The 14,278-nt window shown below is 46.3% G+C and overlaps 1 protein-coding gene across 4 annotated transcripts in view; it reads left to right on the top strand.

The window, feature by feature from the left end:
- The window catches only part of ATP11B (ATPase phospholipid transporting 11B (putative)), a 293,818-nt gene that overhangs the window by 223,061 nt on the left and 56,479 nt on the right, over positions 1-14,278 (top strand). For all 4 annotated transcript variants that reach the window (XM_029616746.1, XM_029616747.1, XM_029616745.1 and 1 more), the window contains exon 25: positions 4,498-4,636. In XM_029616746.1, coding sequence (XP_029472606.1) covers positions 4,498-4,636 — 139 coding nt within the window. The remainder of the gene's footprint in view (positions 1-4,497; positions 4,637-14,278) is intronic.

The raw sequence follows: 14,278 nt of genomic DNA, 5'->3' as shown, positions 1-14,278 counted from the left end.
ATTTTTATATACCGGAATTCCTGTATGCAATACAAATCAATCCGGTTTACAAGTAACTAAAAGGTTGCCCTGGTCTGGGAGGTTTGACTGGGGTTTTTTACATAGAACATAGAACAATAACAATCAACTATTGAACATTATTACAAGGAACAGTGAAAGTAACAATAGTATTTAACAAACAGATAATATTATTATAACATAATTCGTGTACACATTTTACAAGGAACTTTAGTAGCGTATATAGTCTGCAAGTAATCGGTTAAATAATATAATATGAGAAGGATGACTTAAATAGATAGATATTGCGAATAATCAAGTCCGTGTATGAAATTGAGTGTCAATGAGTTTGTGACACCTTGCAATGGTTGGATCTGAAAGATAGGAGGAGGTGCCTAGTTACACTCTGGGAATTGGAACGCTTACCTGAAGAGCCAGGTTTTTAACCTTTTTTTGAACTCTGGTAGATTGGGTTCGAGTCTTATGTCTGGTGGGAGCGCATTCCATTGATGTGGTCCCGCAGTGGATAGTGCTCTTTTTCTTAGTGTTGATTTGGCGGGAGCTGCGACTAATGTGCCTTTGTAGGCGCTTCTGATGGGTCTGGCCGATGAGTGTAGGCGAAGTTGAGTTTGTAGAGATATAGGTGCGACGTTATGAATTGTTTTATGGATAATGGTTAAGGTTTTATATATGATTCTCTGTTTGATGGGTAGCCAGTGGAGGTAGCTCAAGATGGGGGTAATATGGTCTCTTCTATTAGTGTTAGTTAGGATTCTGGCTGCGGCGTTTTGTACCATCTGTAGGGGACCCTGCGTCAGCTTTCCACAGTCACTGCTGAAGCTCCCTCCTCTGCTCGGAAAACCATGAGAAGAGATCCCAGAAGGGATTTTTATCACTCACACAAGTACTACCCACCTACATCTCACGTGAGACCAGCCAGACCACCTCAAAGAGTACATTCACGTCAAACCAAAACGTCCAGATCTCAACCAGCCCCGCAAAAGGGGCCCAGCCTTTGGATTTTGAAACCTTTCCAGAGAACAACTGGTGCCTCATTACAACAGACCAATGGGTAATATTTATCATAACCAGGGATACCATCTCAATTTCCTCATGGTACCCCTGAATTCACCACCCAATCCACTGTGGATCCGCAGAGATCACACAAGCCTTCTAGAGTCAGAACTGTCTACCCTACTGAACGCCAGGGCTGTGGAAGCCATTCCCCCTGGCACAGCAGGGCAGAGGGTTCTACTCCCACTATTTTCTTATTCCAAATAAATCAGGCAGCCTCTGCCCCATCCTAGACCTTCACAATCTCAACAAATTTCTGCAAAAAGAAAAATTCAGGATTGTGTCTCAAGGCACCATGCTTCCCCCTTCTACAGCAAAGAGACTGGCTCTGTTCTCTGGAACTTCAAGACACCTATGCACACATTGCCATATCCCCACATCACCACAAATATCTGTGTTTTATAATGAGTCATCAACATTTTCAGTACCGGGTTCTGCCTTTCGGACTTGTCTTGTCACCTCATGTATTTACGCAATGCCTAGCTGTAGCTGCTGCCCATCTGTGCAGAAACTGCATACACGTGTTTCCTTACCTGGACAACTAGTAACGAGTCGATCCAAGCAAGGAGCTCTCAACACTCTAAAGCTTACTATCAGTCTGCTGCACTCGTTAGGGTTTCTCATCAACTACCAGAAATCCCACCTGAATCCATCTCACCTCCTTACCTTCATCGGAGCAGATTTGGACATCACAGGCGCAAGGGCCTTCCTGCCCAACGACCGCGCAGACATACTCTCCAAACTAGCTACATCTCTGCGCACAAAGAAAACAGCCTCAGCCCATCAATTCCTCACGTTGCTGGGCCACATGGCTTCCACGGTCCACGTCACTCCTATGGCCAGGCTAGCCATGAGAATAACTCAATGGACTTTGAAATCTCAGTGGCTTCAAACCACTCAACCTCTTTCATTCCTGATCCACATCACCGACCAGCTGCACCTCTCACTTCTCTGGTGGACAAACAGAGCCAATTTGCTGACAGGTCTACAGTTCCAGCAACCAGTTCCTCAAGTGACCTTAACATGGAAGCATCCAACTTGGGTTGGGGAGCTCATGTGAACAACCTTCAAACTCAAGGTACTTGGACACAACTCGAAGCAAAGTTTCAAATCAATTTCCTAGAGCTTTGAGCCATATGTTATGCTCTATATGCGTTCAAGGACTGCCTTTCATGCAAGACTGTTCTCATACAGACAACACAGTTGCAATGTGATACTTGAACAAACAGGGAGGCACAGGCTCTTATCTCCTCTGCCAAGAAGCTGCACAGATCTGGGCCTGGGCCCTTGCACACTCCATGCATCTCCGGGCCACTTATCTGGCAGGCATACAGAACGTAGTAGCAGATTGCCTCAGTTGACATTTCCATCCCCATGAGTGGTGTCTGGATCCTGTGGTAACAAGCAAAATCTTCCATCGCTGGGGTCAACCAACAATCGACCTCTTTGCATCCAAACTGAAACACAAAGTGGACAGATTCTGCTCCCTGCACAGGCAGGAAACACATTAGCCATGGACGTCTATGCTCGCCCCTAGAACACAGGCCCTCCTATACGCGTATCCCCCGATACCACTAATAGCCAAAACTCTCGTGAAACTACAAGACAAAGGGTCAGTGATACTTATAGCCCCATACTGGCCTCAACAAGTATGGTTTCCCATGCTTCTCGACCTCTCCATCCGAGAAACAATTCACCTGGGCACAGCGCCCAATCTCATAACTCAGAACCAAGGCATGTTACGCCATCTGAACATTCAGAACCTGTCCCTCACAGCCTGGTTGTTGAAAGCCTGATCCTACAACCCCTCAACCTTTCAACTAATGTCTCTCAAGTGCTTGTAGTTTCATGAAAGCCTTCCACATGAAAATCCTATCTTTCTAAGTGGAATAGATTCACCACTTGGTGCACACAAAAAGGTATTGACCCCTTTTCCTGCCCCACTCCATCCCTATTAGACTATCTCTGGCATCTTTCAGATTCTGGTCTCCAGACTTCCTCGGTGAAGGTACATCTCAATGCCATCTCAGCATACCACAAGGGAGTACGGGATGCCCCAATAACTGCGCAACTCCTAGTGACTCGGTTTATGAGGGGGCTTCTACAACTTAAGCCCCCTCTATGGTCACCAGTTACCGAATGGGACCTAAACATAGTGCTTGCAAGACTCATGCGTTCCCCGTTTGAGCCTTTGCACTCCTGTGATGATAAATTTCTCTCATGGAAAGTTCTTTTCTAGTAGCCATTATATCAGCTCGAAGAGTCAGTGAGTTATAAGCACTTGTCACATACTCATCCTATACAAGGTTCCTCCATGACAGAGTGGTACTCCGTACTCACCCTAAATTCCTTCCCAAGGTGGTAACCAACTTTCACCTGAATCAGTCTATAGTCTTACCCACCTTTTTCCCAAGGCCCCACTCTCACCAGGGCGAGAGGGTTTTACACACCTTGGACTGTAAACGTGCACTTGCATTTTACCTAGACTGCACTGCGGTCCATAGGAAATCCACCCAACTCTTTGTTTCTTTCGATAAAAACAAACCAGGAGTTGCAGTGGGCAAACAAACTCTCTCCAACTGGCTAGCACTGTAGCAAATTCTTTTATGAGAAAGCAGGCCTTCCTCTTCAGGGACGAGTGAAGGTGCACTCAGTAAGAGCCATGGCAACCTCAGTAGCACACTATGGTTCAGTACCGATGGCTGACATCTGCAAAGCTGCAACATGGAGCTCTCTTCACACATTTGCAGCACATTACTGTCTGGACAAGGAAGGATGTCAAGACTCTGCCTTTGGCCAATCCATCTTGAAGAACTTATTTCCAGTTTAATCCCAACTCCTTCCACATCTACCTGCAGTGATTTTCAGGCTGCCTCATTTTTTCCCAACAATTCATCAGTTGTTGTGCCTGTTGCACAAGTTGTATGCTGTTGGTCCAATTTAAATATGAGTCAGCCTGTAGCTTGCTAATCACCCACATGTGAGGACTACCATCCTGCTTGTCCTGGGAGAAAGCAGAGTTGCTTACCTGTAACAGGTGTTCTCCCAGGACAGCAGGATGTGGTCCTCACGAAACCCACCCGCCACTCCGCAACCGTTTTATTATTTTATTTTTTCACGTGCACCTTTTGCTAAAAACGAGACTGAAGGGAGACCCCTGTGGCTACAGGGATTATGGCATGCTCAGTGTGCCAGTCAAAAGTTCTAGAAACTTTGACAAAAGTATTTTGTGACAGGGCTCCATCTGATGATTTCACCCGCATGTGAGGACTCCATCCTGCTGTCCTGGGAGAACACCTGTTACACTGCTTTCTCTTTAAATATGCTTTATATAATTGTAGCTGAAATGTGGGAATTTGATTCTACAACACTGTTCATGCAAAAACAAGGGACCTAAAATGCATAAATCACTTTTTCTTTCCACAGAGACATAAGTAAAAATGCTCTTCTTGGCTTTAAGCCGTTTCTTTACTGGACACTTTTGGGATTCTGTCATGCCTTTATTTTCTTTTTTGGCTCCTATTTTTTGATGGGAGAAGATACTTCTCTTCTGGGAAACGGCCAGGTAAAAGACCTTTACATAAATCTATTTCACCCATGCACTTCACTACAAAGATTCCAGTGAGTTGCACAGCATGCCGGACTTAAGTTGTACGAGTGTTAAATATTGGCCGGTACCCAGTACACAAAGCAGCGTTCCCAGCTTCAGAATGAGTAGGGGTTACCACATTAGTCCACGTGGGGCTTGATTCACCAAAGCTTTTCTCTCATTCTTTTATGGTGGTGGTGGGAGGGGGGGTTGGGAAGGAGTGCAGAAACCTTAGTAAATTACACCCTTGATGCATTAAGTTAATCTATTAAAAAGAGAGGACTTATGCGTTTGTTAGATTTTGTTTATAATGAAACATGCACAACTCCAGCGTAGCCCTAGGTTTGGTCTAAGGTTTGCACCAAGTAGATTTATCAGGGCTCCCCAGTTCTGTGATAGCTCATGGTTAGATTCTGTGTTGGGATTAATTCCAGCAGCACACAGTTTAAGATTTTGAGGTATATATATCTCCTCGTGTACATACAAGGCTTATATTTTTAATATTGCCTATTCGCTATAAAGGTAATTTTCAAAGGAGTTACACAAGTAAATGTAAGATACTACCTTAACAATCTTCAAAAGCCCACTTACAGGTAGGTGCATCTACACATGTAAAACCCAGTTTTAAGCATGTAAATCCTTTTGAAAAATACCTCCTATGGTATTACAGCAAGATAATGTCTTCTTGCTCTGCTTTTTATGCAATTTCTTTCCTGCATTTTACTTTTTTCTCAAAAAAAAAGAAATGACAGCAAAAAAAAAAGACCATGTGGCCTATCTAGTCTGCCCATCCACCCACCTAATTTACAATTCCCATCACTCCCTCAGAGATCCCCTATATTTATCCCATGCTTTCTTGAATTTGGATACTATTTTTCTCTCCACTTCCTTCACTGGAAGGCTACTCCACGCATCCACCACCCTCTCTGTAAAGAAATATTTCCTAAGATTACTCCTGAGTCTACCTCCTTTAACCCTCATCCCATGACCCCTCGTTCTACAGCCTCCTTTCTGTTAAGAGGCCTCCTCCTGTGCAGGGAAATCTTAGAGATTTAAATGCCAGTCAGATCTCCACTGTCTCACTTTTCCTCTAGGGTATACATGTTTAGATCTTTGTCTGTCCACATATACTGTAGAACAAAGGCCACTGATCATTTTTGCAGACACCCTCTGGACTGACTCCATCCTATTTATATTCTTTTGAAGGTATTGCCTCCAGAATTGTACACAGCATTCCAAATGAGATCTCACAGGGAACTATACAGGGGCAACATCACCTCCCTTTTTAGAACATAAGATTTGCCATACTGGGTCAGACCAAAGGTCCATCAAGCCCAGTATCCTGTTTCCAACAGTGGCCAATCCAAGTCACAAGTACCTGGCAGGATCCCAAAAGGTTGATAGATTCCATGCTGCTTATCCCAAGAATAAGCAGTGGATTTCCCCAAGTCCACCCTCATAATGGTTTAAGGACTTTTTTTTTTGAGGAACTTGTCCAAAACTTTTTTAAATGCAGCCATAATGATAGCTTTCACATCCTCTGGCAGTGAATTCCAGAGCAATTATGCGGTGAGTAAAAAAAATATTTTTTCATATTAGTTTGAAATGTATTATCTAATAACGTAATTTTGTGCCCCTAGTCTTTGTACTCTTTGAAAGAGTAAACCGATTGTTTACTCATTCCAGTCATTATTTTATAGACCTCTGTCATATCTCCCCTTGGCCGCCTCTTCTCCAGGCTGAAGAATCCTAACCTCTTTAGCCTTTCTTCATAGGGGAATGGTTCCATCCCCTTTATCATCTTGGTCACACTATGACTACGACTACTACAGCTCTCTACCTTTTCTTATTCCCCTCTTTTCTTTTTCGAGATGTGGTGACCAGAATTGTACACAATATTCTTCCAGGACAAGCAGGATGGTAGTCCTCACATATGGGTGATATCATCAGATGGAGCCCTGTCACAGAACACTTGTCAAAGTTTCTAGAACTTTGACTGGCACACTGAGCATGCCACTAACCCTGCAGCCAGCAGGGGACCCCCTTCACTCTCTTTTTTTCCGCGCAGCAGTTGTCTCATGGTTTAGGAGCTCTGTGAGAAATGTCTCAAAATTTTCCTCATGGAAGTATTTGAAGTTTATCTTCTCAAAAAATCCCTCAGCGGGGTCCCCCATCAGGCTCCGTTCCCTCCAATGCTCAAGAAGTGTTTTTTCTGGTATTTGCGGTCGGTTCCCGGCAGCTTACCGCTTCGGTGTCTGGTCACCGACCGCGCGCCCGCTAAATTTTAACATGGCGATTGGTTTTAGAAAATGTTCCGAGTGTCCGAGGACCATGTCCATAACGGACCCTCATGAAGTATGTGTTTTGTGTTTAGGCCCCTCGCACAACATTCGTCGATGCCCTAGTTGTGCACAAATGACCCCCAAAGGCTGTCTCGCTCGCCTGGACAAAATGGAGCAGTTGTTTGCTTCAAAACAGACTCCTCCATCAGCACCAGTTCAAGCGCCACCGATCGTGGAGGGTCCATCGACCTCGGAGATGATTCGCCAGGAGCACCGTGGATAGGATGACCGTCCGTCACCGACTCCATCAAGGACATCGGTGTCGTCATCCTCGGTGCTGGGAAAGACTGGACCGAGCACCGAGGGAAACATCGACACTGGCACCAGGCGTCCCCTTCATCAAGCTGCCTGCGAAGATGGCCCAGCCAGAGGAGCCCCCATACTCCTTTGGACCCGGGACCCCTAGGTGTTCCCCACCAATACCGGTGCTGGGCATCGAGCCTCCACGGGCTCCTGTGGAGGCTCCAGTGATGTCTAGCCTGCCTCCTACCCCGATCGCCATACCACCCATGCCGGCTTCCCAAGAGGAATTGGATCACATGGTCCAAGAGGCAGTGATTAAAGCCTTATGAGGCTTCCAATCGCCACTGGCACCGGCCCCAGAACCGATACGCTCATCAGTGCCTTATCGACGACTCTGCCACCGGACATGCTGGCATTGAGTCATCCATCAAGGCCTCCGCAGGTCCTGATTCCAGTACCGGGTTCCTCGGAGGAGGAAGGATCGATTCCCGGCCACGTCCCTCCACGGGAACCATCAATGCCGGAGCCCATGCCAGGGCCATCAGTACCCAAGCGCACCTCATCTGCCCTCGATGCCGGCGCCGATTCCATCAATGCCTCCCTGCCCTATCGACTTCAGCATGTTTCCTCCATTGGGAGCTCCACCGGGAGAAGGCAAAAGTCCCTATAATCCATGGGGCGATGCATCCTCAGATGATTCATCACGGACATCCGAAGACCTACTCTCAGAGCCTTCACCGCTGGAGGAAAGGCGAAGATCTCCTCTAGAAGACCTCTCCTTTGCCAGTTTTGTCAAAGAGATGTCTGAGACTATACCTTTTACACTGGTCATGGAGGAAGATGCTCGCCATAAAATATTGGAGGTCTTACAATTTGTAGATGCTCCAAAAGAAATAATGGCAACACCGGTATATGAAGTTTTTTTGGACCTCATGCATCGCCTGTGGGAACATCCAGGTGCGGTACCCCCAGTCAATAAAAAGACAGATGCTACCTACCTGGTTTAACAAGCCCCAGGTTTTCAAAAGAGTCAGCTGCCCCACCACTCTGTAGTTGTGGAATCAGCTCAGAAAAAGGCTAAACGGTCACATCCACATTCTTCTGTCCCTCCTGGTAAGGAACAAAAAGCATTGGATGCGTTGGGACGAAGGATTTTCCAAGGGTCTATGTTGATATCGCGAATTGCAGCATATCAACTATACATGGCCTAATATAATAGAAATCTCTAGAAACAAGTCCAAGAGATTGTGGAGACACTACCACAGCAACAACAAGAAGCCTTGTCCTCCATCCTACAAAAACGAATGGAAGCAGGTAAACATGAAGTCAGAGCTGCCTACGATTCTTTTGAAACAGTATCCAGAGTCTCGGTGGTGGGCATCAGTGCTAGATGCTGGGCCTGGCTTAAGGCCTCAGACCTATGCCTGGAAGTGCAGGACAAACTGGCAGATCTACCCTGTACCGGAGACAGCCTGCTCGGGGATAAGATCCAGGATGCAGTGCCCCAGTTAAAGGACCATCATGAGACCCTGCACCAGTTGTCAACTGTCTCCCCAGATGTTCCCTCCATAGCCCGCAGGGCCACGTGTAGAGAACTCAAGAAACAATTCTACAGGCCACGCAGATATTACCCTCCTGCGTTCCATGCACGACCGGCTCAGGTACTTCAGAGGGGACATGCATGCCAAACTAGAACATCTAGACCACAGCCAGCTCCACAAGCTGGCCCCACATCTGGATTTTGACTCTTTCCCAGAGAGCAGCAGCCATATTCCAGTGGGGGGCCGCCTATGCCATTTCACAACAAATTGGCATCCAGTCACCACAAACCAGTGGGTACTGTCCATTGTAACCCATGGGTACCATCTAAGTTTTCAAAAATACCCCTGGACTTCCCACCCAATCCATCCTGGAGTTGGGTCGACCACACAGGAAAACTCGAGTCAGAGCTCTCAACCCTTCTGTCGGTCAGAGCTGTGGAACCGGTTCCACTGACTCAGCATGGAAAAGGGTTCAGATATTTCCTTATTCCAAAAAAGACCGGCGGCTTCCGGCCTTTTCTGGACTTCCGTACCTTGAATACATTTCTTCGCAAGGAACGGTTCAGGATGGTATCCCTGGGTACCATGCTTCCTCTACTTCAACAAGGGGATTGGCTCTGCCCTCTGGACCTTCAAGACGCATACGCCCATATTGCAATCTCCCCTTCTCATTGCAAATATCTGCGATTTGTGATGGGCCGCAATCACTATCAATACAAGGTACTACCATTCTGCCTAGCATTGGCACCTTGAGTCTTTACGGAGTGCCTGCAGTCGTGACTGTGCAGAGGCGAATAAGTTTTTCCATACCTGGACGACTGGCTCATAAAAAGCCAGACAAAACAAGGAGCCCTCGACTCTCACCATAAGGCTTCTAAACTCATTGGGATTTCTAATAAATTACCCCAAATCCCAATTGACACCATCTCATCTTCTCTCCTTTATGGGAGCAGACCTAGACATGACACTGTCCAGAGCATTCTTACCCAATGACCTTGCGGTTACGCTGTCCAACCTTGCCAGCTTTATCCGCCGTCAAAAAAGAGCCTCAGCGGGCCAGCTACTCAGGTTGCTCAACCACATGGCATCAACTGTCCTTGTCACCCCATGGCACGCCTTGCCATGAGAGTGACCCAGTGGACTCTGAAATCCCAGTGCGACAAGCTACTCAGCCACTGTTGTCCATGGTACACATAACTAGCCAGCTTCATCTGTCCCTTGCCTGGTAGACACACAAGCTAAATTACAAGTGGGTCTTCCTTTCCAGCAACCAGCTCCTCAGGTGACCTTAACTACGGATGCCTCCAACCTAGGTTGCGGAGCCCATGTCCAAGGCCTCTAAACTTGAGGGACTTGGACAAAAGCCGAAGCGACCCATCAAATCAACTTTCTGGAGCTTCGAGCAATGCAGTACGCCCTTTATGCATTTCAGGATTTTCTCTCCAACAAAGTTGTCCTGATTCAAACAGACAACCAAGTTGCAATGTGGTACCTAAACAAACAGGGAGGCACGGGCTCTTACCTGCTTGGCCAGGAGGCGGCACAGATTTGGGCCTGGGCCCTGTCGCATTTCATTCTTCTGCGAGCCACTTATCTAGCGGGCATACAGAATGCACTGGCGGACTGCCTCAGCTAACGTTTCCAGCCCCCACAAATGGTTTCTGGATCCCTTGGTTGCGAGCAGAATCTTTCCCCGCTGGAGTCATCCGACCATCGACCTCTTTGCATCCAGTCAGAACCACAAAGTGGAAAGCTTCTGCTCCCTGCACAGGGACCGGCATGCACCAGCCAGGGATGCCTTCGCCCATCCCTGCAACAAAGGCCTGCTTTATGTGTATCCTCCGATTCCGCTAATAAGCAAGTCTCTCGTGAAGCTGCAACAGGACCAGGGCTTAATGATTCTCATAGCCCCGTACTGGCCATGCCAAATTTGGTTTCCCATACTTCGCGACCTTTCTGTCCAGGACCCCATTCGCCTGGGCACATCGCCCAACCTCATAACACAGAATCACGGCAGGTTAAGCCACCCAAACATCCAAGCCCTCTCTCTGACGGCCTGGATATTGAAAGGCTGATAGTACAACCACTCAACCTTTCAAGTGACGTATCTCAAGTCCTAGTAGCTTCACGGAAGCCTTCCACACGGAAATCCTATCGCTCTAAATGGAAGAGATTTACCTTGTAGTGCACACAAAAAGGGCTTGGATTATTTTCCTTGCCCCACATCGAGTCTGTTGGATTATCTCTGGCACCTCTCGGAATCTGGTCTCCAGACATCATCTATCCGAGTGCACCTTAGTGCCATCTCTGCTTACCATCAAGGAATAGGGGATGCCCCGATAACGGCTCAACCCCTGGTGAGTCGCTTCATGAGAAACTTAGTACAGCTTAAGCCTTCTCTACGGCCACCACCGGTCGTGGTATGGGACCTCAATGTCGTACTTGCACGGCTCATGCACACTCCTTTTGAACCCTTGCACTCCTGCGAACTCAGATACCTTACATGGAAAGTTCTTTTCCTAGTAGCCATCACATCTGCTCGCACTCGCCCTAAATTCCTTCCTAAGGTTGGTAACTGATTTCCATTTAAATCAGTCCATAGTTTTGCCCACTTTCTTTCCAAGACCTCACGCTCACCCAGGTGAGCGAGCTCTCCACACCTTGGACTGTAAGCTTGCTCTTGCGTTTTACTTAGACCACAGTTCAGCTCACAGGAAGTCCATCCAACTCTGTCTCTTTTGATAACAACAAACTTGGGAATGCGGTGGACAAACAAACACTGTCAAACTGGTTGGCAGACTGCATCGCATTCTGTTATCAGCAAGCAGGCCTTCCACTACAGGGACGAGTGAAGACACAGTCAGAGCAATGGCAACCGTCAGTAGCGCATACTACTGTTCAGTACCGATTGCTGACATCTGCAAGGCTGCGACATGGAGCTCTCTCCACACCTTCGCAGCTCACTACTGCCTGGACAAGGCTGGGCGACAGGATTCCGTCTTTGGCCAGTCTGTCCTATGAAACGTATTTCCAGTGAAGGAACCCAACTTGTCCTACCTCGACCCGCTGTGAATTTCAGGCTGCCTCATCCTTGCCAACAGCACCCCCGTTGTTGTGCCTGTTGCACCTGTTCAGTGCTGCTTGGCCTCATACGTAGCTTGCTATTCACCCATATGTGAGGACTACCATCCTGCTTGTCCTGGGAGAAAGCGGAATTGCTTACCTGTAACAGGTGTTCTCCCAGGACAGCAGGATGTTAGTCCTCATGAAACTCGCCCGCCACCCCGTGGAGTTGGGTTCGCTTACATTTTATTATTTTATTTTTCGCTCTTACTTTTGCTACAAACGAGACTGAAGGGGGACCCCTGCTGGCTGCAGGGTTAATGGCATGCTGGGCATGCTCTAGTGTGCCAGTCAAAGTTCTAGAAACTTTGACAAAAGTGTTCTGTGACAGGGCTCCATCTGATAATGTCACCCATATGTGAGAACTAACATCCTGCTGACCTGGGAGAACACCTGTTACAAGTAAGCAACTCCGCCTTCAGGATAAGGTCGCACCATGGAGTGATACAGAGGCATTATGATATTCTATATTTTATTCTCCATTCCTTTCCTAATGATCCCTAGCATTCTATTTGCTTTCTTGGATGCCACTGAACACTGAGCAGAGGATGTCAGCTTTTTATCCATGATGACACTTAGATCCTTTTCCTGAATGCTGACTCCCAATATGGAACCTTTCATTGTGTAGCTTAAAGTTGGGTTGCTCTTCCCTACATGCATTACTTTGCACTTGTTCACATTAAATGTCATCTGCCATTTGGTTGCTGAGTCTACTAGTCTCGCAAGGTCCTCTTGCAATTTCTCACAATCTTCTTGTGTTTCAATAAGTTTGCATAATCAGCAAATGTTATCACCTCGCTCGTTCCCATCTCTAGGTCATTTATAAGCATGTTAAAAACCAGTGGACCCAGAATACATCACCTTTCTCCATTAAGAAAATTGACCATTTAGCCCTACTCTGATTTCTATCTTTTAACCAGTTCTCAATCCACAATACAACATTATTTCCTATCTCCTGTTTGTGTTCTTTTTATTATTGCATTCCCTTTCTTCTTTCTTTTTTTTCTCATCATTTGTCAAATCTTCAAGTGGTTTGTTGTTTGTTTGTTTTTTTTAACTACTTCCAATTCTTGAAAAGTTATTTATGTATCAAGCAAAATCATCAGATCTCCAACAATACATCTTATCTTTCCTCTTTGTCAACTCTCCTCTTACTTTTTCCTTCTATACCCCAGCATGTCTCTTGTTTGTTCTCTTCCTCTTCTAAGATTTTTCTTATTACACCTTGCCGTTTTCTCAGCCTCTCGTATTTGCTTTGCTTCCCTTCCCCTCCCCTCCCTTCTCTTCCACTTTCACAAAGCAGACTTGCTCTTCCAAAGCTAGATTTCACTGCCCAGCTTGTCCCACTCTGGCCCCTGTGGTCTCTCCCTCCCCTCTCCCTCCTGTTCACTTTACAAACTCTGAGCCTGCAGTATCTGCCCTATGCTGGTAAAGACTGGTGGGAAGTCTTGAAAACAGGCCACATCTGCGGAGTAGAACTAGGAAATCTCGATTTATTCACTTACCCCAGAAGCAAATGTGGCCTTTCAAAATGAAGTGAACCAGTCGTGTTTCTAGGCTCATCCCCTAGTGATGCACCGTGAATAATACAGTCATAATTAGCGCATACATCCAGTACTCGTCAAATACTGTCTCTAAATTTGAGTCTTACAACCATTAAACTTGACCTGAGGGTACTAAGGTTAGGATTTCTCTTAATGGAAGTAGCACCTCAGTTTTATTAACAAAGAGTTACAGCATGTTGTTAAAAGTAGAAAAACTTACTGGAATAATTTGTATTTCTGATTTGTTTGGCTGCATTTTTTTTTTTTGCTTCAGAAGATCTGTTGATTTGCTATTTTGTCAGTTTGTGCAAGGCAATGTCAGCCTGCTTTTTTTGGTTCAGTTAAACCGCTCCATTAAACAAGCAAATTAAACCAAAATTCAGTATTTTATCAGAACTGATACTCTACTGACTCCTGTTATGGGGGATGTCGATGACAATAAAAGACTTTGTATTTTGAGGAATTATGTTCACAACTACTTACCACTTATTTCTGTAGTGCTACTTGATGTATGTAGACTCAAAGTCTGGGTTCGCTTCTACCGATCTGTAAGTGAAGTACAAGACTGGCTGCACCCCCTCACCAATGGCAGGACTTTGTTATATAAAGGGAGTGAAAGGGCTCAGGGGCTAAGAGGAACAATCTCAGGTTCCCAGTTGACCCATAGTACCTGCCTTCCCTTCTCCTATGTCCTTAAATGTTTAACAGCTTGCGTTTCCCTTGCCATAGATTGAGTAGAACAACTGAGTACGCTGTATGGTGACTGGGAGAGTCCACGTCTCAAATGTACTCTGCCAGTGAAGATGTCTGCCAGTACTGAGAAAT

Source organism: Rhinatrema bivittatum, chromosome 9, assembly GCF_901001135.1.
Source record: "Rhinatrema bivittatum chromosome 9, aRhiBiv1.1, whole genome shotgun sequence".
Lineage (NCBI taxonomy): Eukaryota > Metazoa > Chordata > Amphibia > Gymnophiona > Rhinatrematidae > Rhinatrema > Rhinatrema bivittatum.
Note: the sequence above shows the minus strand (reverse complement) of the source record. Positions and strands in the feature narration are given on the sequence as shown.